The sequence below is a fragment of the Brachycentrus maculatus genome, unplaced genomic scaffold (assembly GCF_059751285.1).
Source record: "Brachycentrus maculatus isolate JH-2025_06_01 unplaced genomic scaffold, ASM5975128v1 h1tg000475l, whole genome shotgun sequence".
Taxonomy (NCBI): Eukaryota; Metazoa; Arthropoda; class Insecta; order Trichoptera; family Brachycentridae; genus Brachycentrus; species Brachycentrus maculatus.
The window spans coordinates 3,077,426-3,097,396 of record NW_028281222.1 but is presented as its reverse complement, the minus strand read 5'-3'; the positions used below and the strand labels follow the sequence as shown (position 1 = coordinate 3,097,396).

At 35.5% G+C, this 19,971-nt stretch overlaps 1 protein-coding gene across 1 annotated transcript; it reads right to left on the bottom strand.

The window, feature by feature from the left end:
* Positions 1-8,215: 8,215 nt before the first annotated feature.
* On the bottom strand, positions 8,216-11,658 carry LOC148302197 (putative deoxyhypusine synthase). Its single transcript, XM_088272015.1, has 2 exons — positions 10,794-11,658; positions 8,216-8,616 (listed from the first exon to the last, which is right to left on the bottom strand). The coding sequence occupies exons 1-2, from the start codon at positions 11,555-11,557 to the stop codon at positions 8,268-8,270; spliced, it is 1,113 nt and encodes a 370-aa protein (XP_088128141.1). The 5' UTR covers positions 11,558-11,658; the 3' UTR covers positions 8,216-8,267.
* Positions 11,659-19,971: the final 8,313 nt, after the last annotated feature.

Below are 19,971 nucleotides of genomic sequence, written 5' to 3'. Positions count from 1 at the left end.
TATTTTGCCTTTCTTCCATATTTTATTTTGACCTCTAACCTCCGTAAATATAAAGTGATGCAAAACTAAAGAAATGCAAAACTAATTTATCGGGCGAATGTAGTTGGAAATTGGAGCGAAGGTAGACCAAGGAAAACTTGGCATGATCAAATATTTCAAACACTTAAAAATAAACAGTAAGGAGTTGGAATAATCTGCGGTAATCTGCGGATATACATGAGGAGATGCATGAATGTGGAACAGGCGAAGATTGTGCCCAACGACAGATTGGTGTGGCGTTCTATTTTCCCTGTCAACTCCAATGGAGAAGCAGGGTGATGGTTATCGTTAATTATCATTAATTATTTAATGAGTTTACAATATTTTGAGTATGTCCAAATACTTATTCACAAATCTGGATTATCTCCAATTATCGGAGTTTTTTTTCATATTATTGACGATGACTCAGTATTTGGACACACTCAAAATGTTGTACATAAATTGTCTGGTCAAATTATAAGCTAAAATAATAAAAATTAAAATGGTATTTTCTGGCGTTTCTCATGTGTGTGATTATAATCCAGGATTCGGACCTCACACACTAATAAAAAGAGTCTCTGCTCAATAAAAAGCTTCTTTTCATCTCACCAATAGATGTCCCTAGTGAAGTTCTAGTGACTCAAGAACAAAGTTTCAAAATTGGTTCATAAATAAAGAACTTCCAAGAATTTGAGTAGTGTGGTTGTCAATAATGGGTAGAATTGGTGAATGTCACTTTAACTAGCCTATGACGGTCGCCAGCCCCGTAAATGCCCAGACTTCCATATTCTTCTTCATCTTTGATGAGATGTCAAAAAATAATAATTAACGAGTAAGTTTGAAAAATAGGTACTTTTAAAAGGAATCAATTAATTTCAAATCTGCAACGTTCTCATTTTCATTCCATGACTTAAAAATTAGTATGCTTTTGTTTCTAAAAAAAACTGAGCAGCTTTTATTTTCAATCAGTTGCGCAATAATTTATTCTTACAAACGGCCTTTGAATTTTAAAAATATATTTAATGACAGGAATATATGTAGTTAAAGAAATAAATTAATAATTATAACAAAGCCCTCATCTTCTGACGTCTGGAAAATAAGGTAAACTTACTAGCTAACTACATATCCATCACGCCGCTTCACGCAGGGGTAGACAGTGAGAACAGACCACCATACCAATCTGTATTTTGCAAAACATTCCTCGCCTCTTCCACATTCATGCATCTCTTCATACATACCCGCCGATAAATCCGACTCCTGACCTGACCACGCTCGTATACGAGTATTCGAAATACTTGATAATGTCATGTTTTCCTCGGTCTTCCTTCGCTCCTATTTCCAACTACATTCACCTGATGAATTTGTTTACATTTTCGTTCTTCATTACACCGGTCATTGGCTGGCTCAAGTGGTCACTTAAGAGGTTTATTTATTTATTTTGTCAAAACATATTACATACATAAGTCATATATACTCGTACATATAATATTCCCGTTGAGTAATTTCTATTTCTTATTTTGGGACATGGGATTAAGGTTAACAAGACTGGAACACAAATAATAAAGTTACAATATATATTTTTTTTAAATAATAATAATAAAGCCCTTATCCGCACCCCAATGGTGCATAGGGCACTGTGTCATATTAACGCAGTGTTATCTTGATCATTAACACATGAAGGAAAGGTGATCAGCCCTCCGCTTCAGGTACCAGTCCAGGGTAATATTGAATAAATATGACAGTGAAAAAATCACTTATATTTATTTTACCCCCCTTGGGAATCGAACCCGGGACCTCCAGAACGGCAGCCGAGCGTGCTGACCATTACACTATGGAGGCGGACAATATATATATATATATATATATATATATATATATATATATATATATATATATATATATATATATATATATATATATATATATATATATATATATATATATATATATATATATATATATATATATATATATATATATATATATATATATATATATATATATATATATATATATATATATATATATATATATATATATATATATATATATATATATATATATACATATATACATATATATATATATATTTATATATATATATATATATATATATATATATATATATATATATATATATATATATATATATATATATATATATACATATATATTAATATATATATATATACATATATATATATATATATATATATATATATATATATATATATATATTTATATATATATGTGTGTGTGTGTGTGTGTGTGTGTTTGTATGTATTTACACATGTTTATGCTCTTGTTTTAGAATATGGCGCAAGCAGAAACAAAGAAATTTGTAATTTTAAAGCGACAGAACTTTGGATTTAAAAATACTGAAAATCGCACAAACTTAAAATTAGTAGACAACTCTAATACTAATATGAAAAAAGAAGAAAAAACTTATGTAAGTTACAATAGTTATGGAAGAGTTAAAAAAATACCCGTTCTGAAACATTACTTGGACCTGGGAGGAAGTTCTAGAAATGCTGAGTACAATACGGCTTATTCCAAACAATTACCCCTTTTAACACCAGCTAAGGTTCATCAAGACCATTATAGTAAAAAACTGGTTGACAGCAGTATTCGAATCATGTCTCCATGTCCAAATGATTATACAAAGTCAAAAAATGACTTGACGTCCATTAATTCGCTACAATTACCTCTTCTAACACCAGCTACAGTTCACCAAGACTTTTATAGTAAAAGAGTGATTGACAGCAGTATTGAAATCATCTCTCCATGTCCAAATAATAATACAAACTCGAAAAATGACTTGACGTCCATTAAAAACCAACGCGTAACTATAGCTGATGACATTTTAGCAACACCAGCATCGAATACTTCATCAATTGCCTCTAACGATAGCCTATTTTGCAACGAAATCATCGATTTAACCAAAGATGATGACATAGTAACATTGAAAGATATCAAACAGTTTAACAAGACAAAAAACCTCAAAAGCGAATCCAATTTGAACAATATCGTTGATATAGAAGACTTCGATGTCAAGAATGAAGTTAAACTACGCGATCAAAAGTCAAATACCGAATCTTTGAATGAAAATTCAAGTGATATTTGTAACTGCAATTCATTGGAAAAACACTGCTCTTCAAAAATTAAGTGCGTATTCGTGAAACGTCATAAATTTGTTCCTTACACAATCACTATGGAGCATGGTGTCCCTCATATTACAATACCCGCTAATAATGAGTTCAAAATATAATTTTTACAAACTTTATGTACCGTACAGATCATGGTTTTATCACTTGGTTCTTTTCAGGAGAGAGTAATTTGCATTTCTTAATATAACACATCATTCTTCACCCATTCCTGTACTCTGAACACGGCCAAACCATGGAATGTATTATCTCTTCATAGGAAAATTTCACCATCTCAATGCTTGAAACATCACTACATATCAAGATAACCCTATCACATCATTCTTCCACATATTATTTTGCATCATAGACATAATCGCAAGTTATAATGTATAATATTGTGCCCTCACTGGGTTTTCCCGTGCCTATGGCACATTTTCTACACTTTATTTTACTTACATGCTGGGAACAAAGTGAATGGTGCACTGAAATCAGTTATAGCAAATAAAAACCTATCAGCGGAAGCTAAACTGGAAGTGCACAACGGAGTCCTGGTTCCAACTCTAATGTATGGAAGTGAAACATGGAGTTGGCAAAAGAAGGATGAAAGTAGACTGAATGCAGTCGAAATGCGATCTCTCAGAAGAATGTGCGACAAAACGATGTATGATAGATGTGCGAATAGTGAAATAAGGGAGGAATGCAAAGCTGAGATAAGCATTATCGATAAAATTAAGAAAGGTGTGTTGAGATGGTTTGGACATGTGGAACGAATGAGTGAGGAAAGAACGATAAAACAAACTTATGAGGCGAATGTTAGTGGGAAAAGAAGCAGAGGAAGACCGAGAAAAACATGGCACGATCAGGTATGCCAAATACTTGAAAGTGGTCAGGTTAGGAGTCGTAACAATCGGCGGGTATGTATGAGGAGATGCATGAACGTGGAAGAGGCGAAGAATGTTTGAAAGGACAGAGTGGTGTGGCGCTCTATTCTCTCTGCCTACCCCTGCGGGGAAGCGGCGTGATGGTTAGTTAGTTGGTTAGTTAGTTAGTTATTTTACTTACTTGAACCTTCTTCTTGTGTCCAGTATTAAATTAAACAAAGGCCTCCATTTTGGACTTCCATGATTGTCTGTTGGACGCGACTCTCATCCAGTGCAGACCCACCACCTTCTAGTGGCATAGCCGCATCTGTTACCTCGGTATTTTCCCTTATCCAAACATTTGTTTTTAGGTCCTTAAGGGATATGCTTAGCATCCTTCTCTCCTTTGATTTTTTATTTTAAATTATAAGAAAAATAAGTTATTTATGACATGCAATCAAATAAAACATGTCTGAATGATGTCTATTTCAGATCTATCCACCTCCATTGTTCATTCATGAATAGCTTTTTTATACAAAGTATGAACTGTAATTAATAATGAAGACTTATAATAATTAATATATTATAAATTATAAAAGCAGATTCAAAAACTTTGTTGCATAGTAATCAAAATTCTTTTCACCAAAAAAGATATGTGTAAGGTTTTGTTTGATGTGGTGTTTTGGATCATGTACTCCAAAGAGTTTACTATGCTATCGTACACTCACTACTACAGTATGGCATTATTGCATGGGGAGGCTCATACAACAACATACTGAACTCAGTGAAAATAGTACAGAAAACCATAATTAAAGTCATCTTGGAAAAAAAAAACATATTTCCAACAAAATTATTATTTAAAAAATTTCAAGTCCCAAATATAGAATCCATTTATAAAAAAAAACGCAGTTTTTCAAATACTAAAGGGTGACAACTATTTAAATTTAACTAAAAAATTATCATCGAGATTCTCAAACGATTTTTCTACTCCAAAATGCAACACCAAGCAATTTCAGCAAAACTTCAAATATTTGGCAATCAAACATTTCAATAAACTCCCTAAAGAAATAAAAAAAATAGATGATATAAAAATTCTTAGGAAAAAAATTAAAGCTCTATACATTTAAATTTTAAAAAAAATATATAAAAAAAAAATATTGTATCTTTTATTATATAACATTAAACCACGAGTGTAAGTCCCTTTCCAAGCACAAGAGCACAGACTCTTTTATGGAGAGGCACAGCGAATCGAAATATAAAAGTTCTCCATATGTATAAATTATTCAAATGTATTATGTTATAAATAAAAATGTAAATATATTAAATGAATAAAAAAAAATATTTGAAAAAAAATGCACATTACTGGGAGAATTTCAAGTACTTTACTTGGTGGGAGGTGCTTTCTTGTGATATGTGAGAGTAATTCTTAAATGTATGTGTAAGGATTTTTTAAGCTTTTAATTCTTTGACTGTCATATGTTGTAATTAATTGAATATTTCCTCTGAATTTTCTTAAATTCATAGTAATCTGCAGCTAAGTTTCAATTAAAATCTGCATAAGCATAATCTCCCCCTCCCGGAAACTCTGCGACCTAGAGTACGCAGATGATGCTGTTTTAATTGATGACTCCGTCGAGGGTCTTCAATTGATCGTCGACAGGGTAAATAGGTACTCTACGCACATGGGGCTTACAATAAATGTTGCCAAAACCCATGTGTTGTGCAACAGCTCATGCCTAGATTCCCAGCAACCCTTGATGTTGAGTAACCAGCGCATCGAAAGGGTCGAGAGTTCCAAGTACTTGGGAGTGTACGCGACTGAAAATGGCAGCCTTCAAAAGGAACTGGGAGTGCGATTAGGACTCGCTGGGTCCGCATTTAACAGTATGAAGGCTGTCTGGAGATCGGATTTATACTCGGTGAAAACCAAATGCCGCCTATATAATGCCTGCATTGCTCCTGTTCTCTTATACGGCTGTGAAACATGGCACCTTACAAGGGCCCAGAGCAGCCGTGTACTAAGCTTTGAGAATAGGTGTTTGCGGAGAATCTTAGGCGTGCGGTGGTTTGACTTTGTGAGGAATGAAGAGATAAGGCGTAGGACGCAGCAAATCTTGGTCACAACTATCGTCAAGAAAAGGCGATTCAGTTGGCTTGGCCATGTACTCCGCATGCCTCCTGAGAGCCGCCATCAAGCTTGCCTCTTTTACAAGGCATCAGGTTCGCGCCGCCCAGGACGACCACTGCTGACAATTCGTCGGCAGTTCTCGTCAGAACTTCGGGACGCGGATCTGACTTGGAAGGATGCAAGGGAGCTGGCAGCCGACAGAAAAGCCTGGAGACAGTTTGTGGACTCCATATGCTCCACCTAGGGAGCGGATATGGTTATTATATATTTATTATCAGCATAATACTCACTCTCGTAATGATATACAGTGGCAACCCAGAAATCCAAAATCTCGGAAATTCCAAACGAGAAAAACCTTTTTATGACACGTAAAGACTGAAGATCACATTTATTTTTACATAAAATTGTTATGTTTAACCTAATTTTGATTAAATAATTTTTGTTAGGGGTTTGCTGGTCAATCATTGTTTTACTTGATTCATTATCTTCATATGTTATTTATACTTTATTAGTTTCATTGCAGAATAAATATTAAAATATCTCTAAATATACAAATACGATTTTTACTTGTATTTATGTACATTTATAAATATAAAACTGCATTCTTCTTCATCTTGGTGTAGGCCTTGTGGCCTGTTTTTAAGAGGGATTATCCTCCTGCAATGTCGATTCCCAGCTATCGATCCATCTCTTTGTTGGTCTGCCCGGAGTCTTCTACCATGGGTTTGCCTGTACAGTGCGATGTGGGGGAGTCTGGATGGTTCCATTCTCTTCACATGTGCATACCATTGTCTCCTGCGTTGCCTTCCCTACCTAACAACATCTTCGATCTCGCATATTTCCCTTATCCTGGCGTTTCTTATTCTATCTCAAAGACTCTTGCCTGATTTGCTATATTATTGTTTAAAAAATTTTTGTATCAAAATCATGAGAATATGAAGGCTCGACATCTATTTTAAGTATGTCAATATACTAACTAACTAACCATCACGCTGCTTCACCGCAGGGATAGGCAGAGAGAATAGAACGCCACACCACTCTGTCTTTGCAAACATTCTTCACCTCTTCCACGTTCATGCATCTCCTCATACATTACCGCCGATTATTACGACTCCTAACCTGACCACTTTCAAGTATTTGGCATACCTGATCGTGCCATTTTTTTCTCGGTCTTCCTCTGCTCCTTTTTCCAATTACATTCGCCTCATAAATTTGTTTTACCGTTCTTTCTTCTACATGTCCTTTACTTTCGTTCTATATGTCCAAACCATCTCAACACACCTTTCTTAATTTTATCGGAAATGGTTATCTCAGCTTTGCATTCCTTCCTTATTTCACTATTTGAACATCTATCATACATCGTTTTGTCGCACATTCTTCTGAGAGTATGTCAATATACTGCCTTCCAAAATGCTTCATATGATGCAAAAATCGTTTACAGTGACATCTACAAGTTGCAGAACAAACTTCAAGTTTAGTTTATCACTGCCCTGTACTTATAAGAGTTTAAATAACTTATAATAAATACAGATGGCTCTACAATCAACTAAGTCTGCCTGTATGGTGTAATGGTTAGCGAGTTTAGCTACCGTGTTGGAGGTCCTGGGTTGGATTCCCAGGGAGGGATGAAAATAAATATTAGTGATTAGTGCTTTTACACTCTAATATTTATTTAAAATTACCCTGGACTGGGCCCTGAAGCGAAGTAGTTATCACCTTGCCTTCATGTAAGTAACGATCAAGATAAAACTGTGTCAATACGATGTAGTGCCCTATGCACCATTGGGTGGGGATAAGGGGTAAGAAGAAGAAAAAGACAATCAATTACGTGATAATGGGTCTAACATATTTTTAAAATCATTGTTAAAATGACCAAACCAAAAAACTGCTTAATGATTTGACCAGATTATTTTAATCAAAAAATATATTTATTTCTTCAGATTTTTCAAGCTGTGACATTTATTGTTACCGTTATGCAATCAGCAAAGAGAATGGCAGACTAAGAAGTCTGCTAAATTGAAAGGAGACAGACACAAAAGTATAAGGAATAAATAAAAATACAATTTGAAAAGTCAAAATATATATATTTTATTTAATATAATTTGAGTAAGCAGATCATTCGTCGGTTTTCAAATCAAAATGGTGTCTTGCGAACGTCTCTCCAACCAACAGCGGAAAGATCAAACTCGCCTCTGCGTAGATTTTGACCGGACTGGCGTCCTTCTTAATCTTCCCCCAGGAGACGGCTTCGTCCGGTCTTGCCCCAGAGTCGCTCCCGTCAAATTCGGACGCAGTGTTCAGAAACACACTGAACTCCGCCCCGTTCCTCATCAAATTGGCGTTACAGATATGGTGTTTAATGACCCCGCCTCCCAGGATAATCATTCCCGTGTTGTTTGCCTTGACGGCCATGGTGTTGAGCCTTCTCAAATCGCTTAAAATATCAACAATGAGTCCGGGATTCCTGTAATAAATGCGGGTAATTGAACTATTTTAGAGCTGAGGTTTATTTAAAGGTGGAGACTGACCGGAGCATTTCGTCGTAACATAACGTCGTAACATCGCTTGCGGCGAGCATCAGCGAGCATCTGAAACTATGGATGGAGTGCTCAGCTTGCTGTACTGACTGCCTGAATGCTCGCATTGTAACGTGTTACGTTACGACGAAATGCTCCGGTCACTTTTCACCTTAAGGTAAACATGACACTTTTCGAGAGTTAGGGATGTTCTCATTAACAGATGCAAATACAAACCGTTTTTCAACATTTTGAGTGTGTCCAAATACTTGTTCACAAATCTGGATTATCTCCAATTATAGGAGTTATTATTAACTAACTTACTAACTTACCATCACGCCGCTTCTCCGCAGGGGTAGGCAGAGAGAATAGAGTGCCACACCACTCTGTCCTTGCAAACATTCTTCGCCTCTTCCACGTTCATGCATCTCCTCATACATACCCGCCGATTGTTACGACTCCTAACCTGACCACTTTCAAGTATTTAGCATACCTGATCGTGCCATGTTTTTCTCGGTCTTCCTCTGCTTCTTTTCCCGCTGACATTCGCCTCATAAATTTGTTTTACCGTTTTTTCCTCACTCATTCGTTCTACATGTCCAAACCATCTCAACACACCTTTCTTAATTTTATCGATAATGCTTATCTCAGCTTTGCATTCCTTCCTTATTTCACTATTCGTACATCTATCATACATCGTTTGGTCGCACATTCTTCTGAGAGATCGCATTTCGATTTTGGAGTTATTTTCCCCTATAAATGAGAATCATCAAAACACCATTATATGTAATACTCGAAAATAGTCGGGATTAGATTAACAATATAATGCTCGAGTTTTTTTCAGAAAAATAGAACTAAAAATATTACGTAATTTTATTTTTTATTGAAAGAGTTTTAAGTTGTCCACCAATTCATAAAACAAAATAGAAGCAATAAAAATGTAAAAAAAACTTCACCTAACTTATTCTAAGTATAATAATAATTATAAAATAAAAGAGATAAATTTTGATCGTTTATTGAAGAATTTCCAATAATTTCCAATAAAAAGAGTCAAGTAGCAACTGATGAGCTCAGTTGAGTTGATTATCTTATGTAACGCAAGTACACAAGCAGTGGGAGATACCACACATGAGCCGTCCGCAAACACTGCTCCATTAATTGGTTAATAAACCCACGAAACTGGTCTTATACAAGTATTTTTATTGTTGGGTAATATATCCAAAATAAAACACGTTTTTTTGGATTGAATTCTACATTTATTTGTGTAAATATTAATACATGACGCATTTTGTCTTCTTAGGACATTATCAAGCATACAAAGTGTTTGATAATGTCCTGAGAAGACGAAACGCGTCACATATTAATATTTACATAAATAAATGTACAATTCAATCCAAAGGACCGTGTTTTATTTTGGATATATTACCCAACAATTCAATATGGAATTCTACCAACTGTCTGCAGTTACAATAAATAAGTATTTTTATATTTAAATCAGCGTTTACTCAACACATTGTTGTCAGGCAGTTTTGTTCATCTATACTCTGGCAGTCTGCCGCCCGAACCTCAGTATACTAATCACAAGTAGCCGCAACACCCAATTCCCATCTGTACAATGTTTGCAGGAGTCTCTCGCGCTCTACCTAAAGTATGCAAATAGAACGCTCGCAAGCGTCTCCCGCTCTCTACCAACAGTATGTAAAAGGACTCTAATTATACTCTGGCAGTCTGCCGCCCGACCCTCGGTTTACTAATCACAAGTAGCCGCAACACCCAATTCCCATCTGTACAATGTTTGCAGGCGTCTCTCGCACTCTACCTAAAGCAAATAGAATGCTCGCAAGCGTCTCCCGCTGTCTACCAACAGTATGGAAAAGGACCATAATTATACTCTGGCAGTCAGCCGCCCGACCCTCAGTATACTAATCACAAGTAGCCTCAACACCCAATTCCCATCTGTACAATGTTTGCAGGCGTCTCTCGCGCTCTACCAAAAGTAAGCAGATAGAACGCTTATAAGCATCTCCTGATTTTTACCAACAGTGTGTAAAAGACACTTTTAAGTGTATATGGATGTGGATTTGAGTCAAGGAAGAAGAAAAAGATAATTTTGCAGTAATTATACCTGTAGGAATGAAAATACATCATGTCTCCTAGACTTCCATCTGTCAACGCGGGACTAAATACTGGAATATTATTCTTCCACGCCCAGTAATGTATAGATTCCTCATTATTTATCCTCTCGCCAAGGCGCGCTATGATTTTAGACGGAGTCCAGATGACGGCGTTCGATTTCTGTTCATGTAACATTTCATCTAACAACGGCATGACCCAGTCTTCGAACTTACAGTAATTATCATTTGGGACTAGTAGATTTCCTATTCTGTTGATACCTTTCTCTCTCAAATCGCTTCCTTTGAGGCTAAAATCACCGATGTAAGTGGACGCCAGGCATTTTATAAAGTCTTCTTCGACTCCCCCTGCAGTTGTTACGAGGCAATCCACCATTTTATGTTGAACTAGAAATCGTATCGTGTCCCGCAAACCGGACGATACCATGTTGGAAGTAAAACCTAGGAATATCGTACAGTTACTCTTCCTTTTGATAAATTCGTCGTTTTCGTGGACATCTAACTTGTCTTCTTCCAGGGGTATCCGTCGACAGGCGATCATTTTGTTGATTTCCGCAACAGCCAAACCGAAGTTGGTCGCTTGGAAGCCGGAAGTGACGTAGCTTTGGAGCAATTTGTGATAATCCAAGCCGTTGTTCCAATCATAACCTCTAACTGTCGGGGTGTTTGTCGGTATCTTTTCGCTTTTCAATAGAACGGCTGACGCCGCCATCTCCGGCACTGCTTCTGCACTCGAATTAGAACTTATTTCTGCCATTTTAAATTTGTTGCAATATTTTTGTTTATATTAAAATACATAACCTCACTCCTTATGCTGTCAAACTCACTTGTCAAATCGAATGTCAACACGAGAGACTCGTTCATTTACACAAAGCGATTGTTGCGTGATCGCTCTGATCGAAGTTAGTGATCATTAGACGTAAAAAAATCTTTTGAATGGAATGAGCTAGGTGTAAAATCCATATAGTTTTAGTATACTTAAATGAATGGATACTAATATTTGATACTTTTCTTTGTTTTAATCTATCTTCAAACAAATTATGCTTAAAATTTATATTTGAGGCACTAACTTTGTGATTTTCCATTTTATAATTAAAATGTAACTTTGTTTTAAAATCACTATAAATATTTTATTTTAACTTAATTATAATGTCTACCAGTTTCAAAGCTAACCGCTCATTTATCAAGACTAATTCAATACTAAAACACTATCTACACGTTTTTAGTAGATAGTGTTTTAGTCTCAATTAGTCTTGATAAAAAAAGCAGTTAGCTTCGAAACCGTTAGACATTATGTTTAAGTTATAATAAAATATTTTTAGTGATTTTAAAACAAAGTTACATCTCAATTATAAATTATGCTTAACTTACAAAATAACTTTGTTAGAAATCACTCTACATCTCATTGTAACTTATTTAAAATATCAGCCGTTTTCGAAGGAAATCTCAAGACTCATTTAGAATTTAGTTCGAATATTTTAACTCTAAATACAATAATATTAATTTCTCTACGAACGTAAAGCTTTATTTTTATATCTTTTTAAATATCATTAAAATTAAAAATTAAATTGATAAGGCAATCTTAAAATATTTTAAAGTATAAGTGCATTTTATTATTATTTATTATCAGACACTGAATTATTCCCCCAACGGATGATATGTAAATATTTGTTTAAAATGTCTCAACTGAGTGGTATGTTCAGACTTCCTACACTACTTACTTAATTTTTTATAATTTTTTTGGAATTCTCAACATAGATGAGGAAGAATATGGAAGTGGAAAAAACCCAGATTTTTCAACAAGTATTGTGGACACACTCGAAATGTTGTGAATAAAAATAAGTGGTCAAATTAAGCTGCATAAAAATGACAATTGTTTTTTTGTGTTTTGGGCGTTTCCCATTATGTAAAATAATCCGTGGTTCGGATCTCGCATAAACCCAATAAATGGATCCCTGCTAAATAAAAACTTTCCTCATCTATCCATAGATGACTCCTATGTCATAATATCACAATGATATATTTAGGAGTTCCAAAATTTCAATAGTGTAGTTATCAATCATGGGTAGAATGGTGAATGTTGCACGTGTGTAAAGTGATCATTTAACCAACCTTTGACAGATCATAAGCCCTGTAAATACCCCGACTTCTATATCCTTCTTCACCTTTGTAGAGATATCAAAAAGTAATGCATTAAATGTAATTTAAATATTTCACGAAGTATTACATTTTATTTTGAAACCGAATTTCAGATAGTATTGAACTAGCATTGGAGGGAATTGAACCAGCAACGCTTGTTTGGTAGTCAAGTTTCCAAACAACCACTCCACGGTGCCATTTGACGATAACATGAATTTCAAACGCAACGGAGTCCTAGTACCAACCCTCTAAAATAACTCCTTAGCCAAAATAAGCCACAAGTATTTGGACACACTCAAAATGTTTTATATATTTTTTTCAATTGCATCAAAGGTTGAATCTCTACCATCGGAACCTTCGACCAGTAATCTCGTTTTAAATTACTTTTCTTTACTTTCTAAATGCGTAATATTTTTAGTAGTGTGTTAAATCACTTTAATGACATCCTATACGTGTTTATCTGCATCTTGATCACCATTTTATCTTGTCACGGCCACACCTTGCTTTTACATAAGAAAAGCGAAAGGATGAATGATCGAAATGAGATCTGCAAGAACGCGCCGCTTTCGCTAGCTACAAACCGAGCCTTGCACTGAAGGACTAAATAGTCCTCGACGATCCTCACATCGAATTAAAGGTGTATCCTAATTTTAAAAAAAAAAACAGTACAGGACCGGCTGCGCGAGAAGCCGCACGAGTTGTCCGCGCACAATTTTTTTAGAATACACATACATATATTTCAATTTTACGAATAAATATAAGTGATTTTTTCACTCTAATATTTATTCAATATTACCCTGGACTGGTACCTGAAGCGAAGGGTTAATCACCTTTCCTTCGTATGTTAACGATCAAGATAACACTGCGTTTATATAATGCAGTGCCCTATGCACCATCCCTATGAAAAGGTTTTTTTTTTAATTTATATATTTATATATATATATGTATATATATATATATATATATATATATATATATATATATATATATATATATATATATATATATATATATATATATATATATATATATATATATATATATATATATATATATATATATATATATATATATATATACATATATATATATATATATATATATATATATGTCTTCTTCTTCTTCTTCTTTTTTTAAGGACTAGGTCCTGTCACTCTCCGGTCCGCTCCTGGGAGGTGGAAGACCAGCTATCCCTCCATCGTTTATGTGGTCTTCCTGGGGGTCTGATTCCGCTTAAGCTGCTGTCCGCTGCTATTCTCACCACTCGATCCCAACTCGCTCTTCCCACTTGATTTCTCCAGAAACGTCTTCTTTCTCTTCCCCATCGCACAACATCTTCAACATCGCAGATTTTTCTTATAATGTAAATATGTATATATACATACTATGTATTTACCTTTCAATGACCGAAATTTTCATATTCTTTTCTAAATACCAAAACGAAGTTTTAAGCAAATATGCAATTTCGTTAAATGAAACCTGGGTTTGAAGAAAATTTAGGTGAAATTTAAATTGAGTGATCACTTAACCAGCCTAAGACAGGTCATCAACCCTGTGAATACCCAGACTTCCATATTACTCTTCATTTATGTTGAGATGTCAAAAAAACTTTGCTAAAAAGCAACTTCCAAGCAACCAAAAACAGACTACAGATATTGGTCAAAACGTTTGATACCATATATAGCTATTTGTAATCAGATAGTAGATAGTGCTTGAACATTAAAAAACCATAAATTACAAATTACTGCTGTATAAATGAAGCAACTTCTTTACATTTTATTTAATACTTTTTAAAATTACAAATTGATGATAATAAGGAAGGCAAAGGAAAAGGGAGTTTAGGGAAGGAGGTAGAGGGAAAAGCTAAGGGATGAGGTTTGATAGACAGTTAGGATTCTAACGATAGATAGCAATATTATTTTTTAACATCTCATCAAAGATCAAGAAGAATATGGAAGTCTGGGCAATATGAAAAATACTCCTATAATTGGAGATTATCCAGATTTGTGAACAAGTATTTGGACATACTCAAAATGTTGTAGATATATAGTAATATTATCTGTTGACATGTTAACGTATTTCCAATGAATGCATTTACAACAGAAATGGAGATTTACATATTTGAGTGCAAATATTTGGACACACTCAACATGTTGTAAATACGAGTAGATAGCAATTTCTCAGACGTTTCTTAAACATCCACATGTATTATATTATATCCTCGTGTATTGTGATGATGAATTTCTTTGTTTAAAATAATTTTGGTGGTGCTGTGAGTCGTATAATTTTATGAACGACACCACTAAATTATGGTTCATTATGGCACACGTAAAAGAAAGACCAAAATGGCGGAACGCGTAATATAATTTGATCGTAGCGAGCGGAGAAGTTATTATGCACCATATACCAATAAATATTACTATTATCACAAGCGTGGTCGGCATTCCGATGGAATTGCCAACTTGACTACGGAAAATTTCGCTTTGATGCAAAGAAATGTCTACCTACGCGACGTACTCGCGTGGCCAGTGATACAGTTCACTTTGGTGATACGTGAAGGTCGGTTTTTGAATGCAGGTTAATTTTTTTATTAAACTTTATTTATTTTCGGTGAAGACCAAATGCTGTCTATACAATGCCTGCATTGCTCCTGTTCTCTTATACGGCTGTGAAACATGGCACCTTACAAGGGCCCAGAGCAGCCGTGTACTTTGAGAATAGGTGTCTGCGGAGAATCTTAGGCGTGCGGTGGTTTGACTTGGTGTGAGGAATGAAGATATAAGGCGTAGGACGCAGCAAATCTTGGTCGCAACTGTCGTCAAGAAAAGGCGATTCAGTTGGCTTGGCCATGTACGCCGCATGCCTCCCGAGAGCCGCCAACAAGCTTGCCTCTTTTACAAGGCATCATGTTCCCGACCACTGCTGACAATTCTACGGCAGTTCTCGTTAGAACTTCGGGACGCCGATCTGACTTGAGAGGATGCAAGGGAGCTAGCAGCCGACAGAAAAGCCTGGAGACAGTTTGTGGACTTTATTTGCTCCACATACGAAGCAGATATGGTTTAAATAATAAAAGTATCTTAGGTTCATATAGTATACATGTCCCTACTTAGGCTTCAACTTAATAAGTTTTATAGCCTGTACCTACTTGTGAGTGAATTTACTCTTTATATTTAAAGTTATTATTATTTCTTGTCTTTCATGAGTGAAAATTGTAATCAAACACACTTTCTGTCTTCTTCTCCATCTTATTCCTCATTAATGAGGGTTGTGACCCTTGCAGAAGCAATGACTCTTCTCCAGTTATCCCTTGACTGCGCTGCACGTAGCGCTCCAACCACTGAGGTGCCTGCTGCTGCCTTAACTTGATCGGTCCATCGTGTGGGATCTTACTCTCCCGCTCTTCGTCTCCAGGCTACGGATCAAAACGATAAATTGATTTGAATTGAATTTCACTAAATCACTAAACTTCTTCGATCGTTTTTTAGTCATGATCTTGGTATTACTCTGGTTACATGTGTAATTATCAATTTACGTTTTGTTTTTTTTTTAACTCTCGTTGAATTACTGGCCTCGCCAAGCCAATGTCGCCAGGGGCGTTCAAAGAAAGTGGTCACTGCCTGAACCGGAATCTGGACTGCCCCGAAAGTCGATCGCTCCATCACAATGCGCTCTATCACTCTACATATATGTACACACCGTACATACCCCTTACTCGCTGAGGCGGGTACGTGTGGTACACGTTCGTGAAACGACAAGTTTCTGGTCGATGACTCGCGCTGCGGCGTCACGACCACGTACGGCCGCCAAGGGAAGGTGTCCTGGATAAGTCTGGACAGACTCTGACTCTTGAAAACCCACGATTTTAAAATTCTTTTTTTATCATTTAATATGGTAACAAATTTTTTTTTATAATTTTCTGCAATGGTGCATAGGGCACTGCATCGTATTGACGCAGTGTTATCTTGATCATAACTTACATGAAGGCAAGGTGATCACTCCTGCGCTTCAGGCACCAGTCCAGGGTAATATTAAATAAATATTAATGTAAAATCACAAATATTTACTATCACCACCCTGGGAATCGAACACGGGAACTCCAGCACGGTAGCTAAACAGGCTAACCATTACACCACGGATGCGAACAGCAGCCAATCATGGCTAAGAATAATAAAATATTAGTATGAAATTGAATAAGAATTCCAAATAAAAATCACCCAGTCTTAAAACCAATCAATTAATAAATAATGCATACATTCCATATCACCCGTCTCTTTACTATTGAATAGCAGTGCTAAAACTAATATTTGCGAATCAAGTGGTGAAAATTGTATATTATTACCTTCAACTTACAGAAATTTCTGTTCATATCACCACATTACAAAACTCCGTGACAAATTCGTAATTCATGGGCTAGTTACATTTGAAAATGATAAAAGTATAGAGCAAACGCGGCAAACTTGGAATGTGATGCTAGTGTGGAAGTCCCAATAAATCAAAACTTTTACCATTCATATTGAGTTGTCAAAAAATAATTTTAAGAAAATAACTCCTAATTGGAGATAATCCAGATTTGTGAACAAGTATTTAGACACACTCAAAATGTTGTAAACATAAAAGAGTAAAATAAAATGACAACTTCATTTGTAATTTTTCACTTTAATTACTACTACTAATACTACTACTACCATCACGCCGTTTCTTCGCAGGGGTAGGCAGAAAGGATGGAACGTCAAACTCTTCTGTCCTGATATACACTCCTCGCCTCCTACACATCCATACATCTAGTCATACATGCCCTCCAATTACGCAGACTTTTGACACCACCAGATTCTAGGTTCTGATTGAAAAACAATCATTTTATTTTTTTATGTCGAAAATCATACATATTTAAGTTGAATAATAATAAAGTTGCTGGTTTATTTTTTTTAATATAGTGAATTAGTCAAAATGTTAAAGGGTTTAGATGGAGTATTTCTTGGAGACAAAATAAAATTTCACGCATTCGTTGATGCCTGGCAGTAACAGGCATCAAAAGTAAGGTAGAGGAAAGGCTATTGAGATGGTATGGGCACATAGGACGCAGAGAACCTGATCATATTGTGAACCAGGCAATCGCCATGGATCTTCCTTGAAAGACATCTAGAGGAAGACCGAAAAAATCATGGATGCTGCAGAAGATTAACATGATTCGAAGGCATGGCCTAGGTGACGTTGTCCATGATAGAAGGACCTACAGCCTGAGGACGAGGAGAGCGACCCCAACAGACAACAAAGACAATAACTTGGAATGGAACTAGGAAGCAGAAAAATAATAATTTCCACCTAGAAATTTTAGTACAAACCTTCATAAAAAGAGTATGTATTCCACATTACTTGCATCTACTCTACGTACCATATACTTGTGTCGTTAAATTATAATTTAAAGTCATGTGTACATATATTTAAATTAAATTTAAATATGCCATAAAAAATGATTGTATAACTGGATAGTTTATAAAAAGTAACAGAGTTTAATAGTCGACCATAAAAAAATTGACTTCTTATGTCACAAAGTAGATCACCGGAAATTGACATAACACACCGGAAGCTAGCGACGCGAACCGGCTCACACATGGGCAAGTCTACACACATCCTTCTATGCATGCAATTAGGTCGTTAGATGCGGTTTATGCTTTCATAATTTCAGATCATTGGACGTGTGTGCAAAGCTAATCACACGTTACTTACGTGATAATCTAAGGCAGTGTTTCTTAACCGTATTGAAAGAATCGCCCCCTTAACCACACTATAAGATAAAATATAATATAATTAAAATGTAAATTTAGCACATTCAGGAAAATCTGTAGATTTCTCAATTTTTCCTCTTCATTTAGCTGGAATTTCTTCAATTTTAGGGGCTATTAATTTTATTTCTACTGTAATTAATAATGTAATTAATAATAATGTAATTAAATGCAGTCGAAATGCGATCGCTCAGACGAATGTGTGGCAAAACGATGTTTGATAGATGTTCGAATGATGAAATAAGGAATGAATGTAAGGCTGAGATAAGCATTATCGATAAAATTAAGAAAGGTGTGTTGAGATGGTTTGGACATGTGGAGCGTATGAGTGAAGAAAGAACGGTTAAACAAATTTATGAGGCGAATGTAGTTGGAAAAAGAAGCAGAGGACGACCGAGGAAAACTTGGCACAATCAGGTAAGTCAAATACTTGAAAGCGGCCGGGTCAGGAGTAGTAATAATCGTCGGGTATGTATGAGGAGATGCATGAATGTAGAAGAGGCAAAGAATGTTTGCAAAGACAGAGTGGTGTGGCGTTCGATTCTCTCTGCCTACCCCTGCGGGGAAGCGGCGTGATGGTTAGTTAGTTAGTAATTAATAAACGTTCAAATTTATGAGGAGATGCATGAACGTGGAGGTGGCGAATAATGTTTGCAAAGACAGAGTGGTGTGGCGTTCTATTCTCTCTGCCTACCCCTGCGGGGAAGCGGTGTGATGGTTAGTTAGTTAGTTAGTTAAAATGTAACTTCGTCTTAAAATCACTATAGATATTTTATTATAACTTATTTATAATGTCTACCAGTTTCGAAGCTAACCGCTTCTTTATCAAGACTGATTCATACTAAAACACTATCTACTTTACAAAATTCTACATATTTTGACGGTTAGGCAAAGGAGCTTGGGTAGATCTCAAGTGCACTCAAATCACTAGAATTTCACTAGAGACATCTATTGGTGAAATGAAAAGAAGATTTTTACTAAGCAAAAACTTATATATTAGTATGTGAGGTCCGAATCCTGGATTATAATCACATACATGAGAAACATCAGAAAATATCTTTTTTATGTTTTTTTTTATTATTTTAGCTTATAATTTGACCAGTTAATTTATTTACAACATTTTTGAGTGTGTCCAAATACTTGTTCACAAATCTGGATTAAGTAATAATAATAAAACCCTTATCCGCATCCCAATGGTGCATAGGGCAGTGCTTCATATAAACGCAGTGTTATCTTGATCGTTTAT

Excerpts from the sequence above, each read along its gene's own strand:
- LOC148302197 (XM_088272015.1), bottom strand. The coding sequence starts at position 11,557 with ATGGCAGAAATAAGTTCTAATTCGAGTGCAGAAGCAGTGCCGGAGATG. Across the intron at positions 8,617-10,793 it reads ATGTATTTTCATTCCTACAG|GAATCCCGGACTCATTGTTG; the intron begins GTATAATTACTG and ends CATTTATTACAG.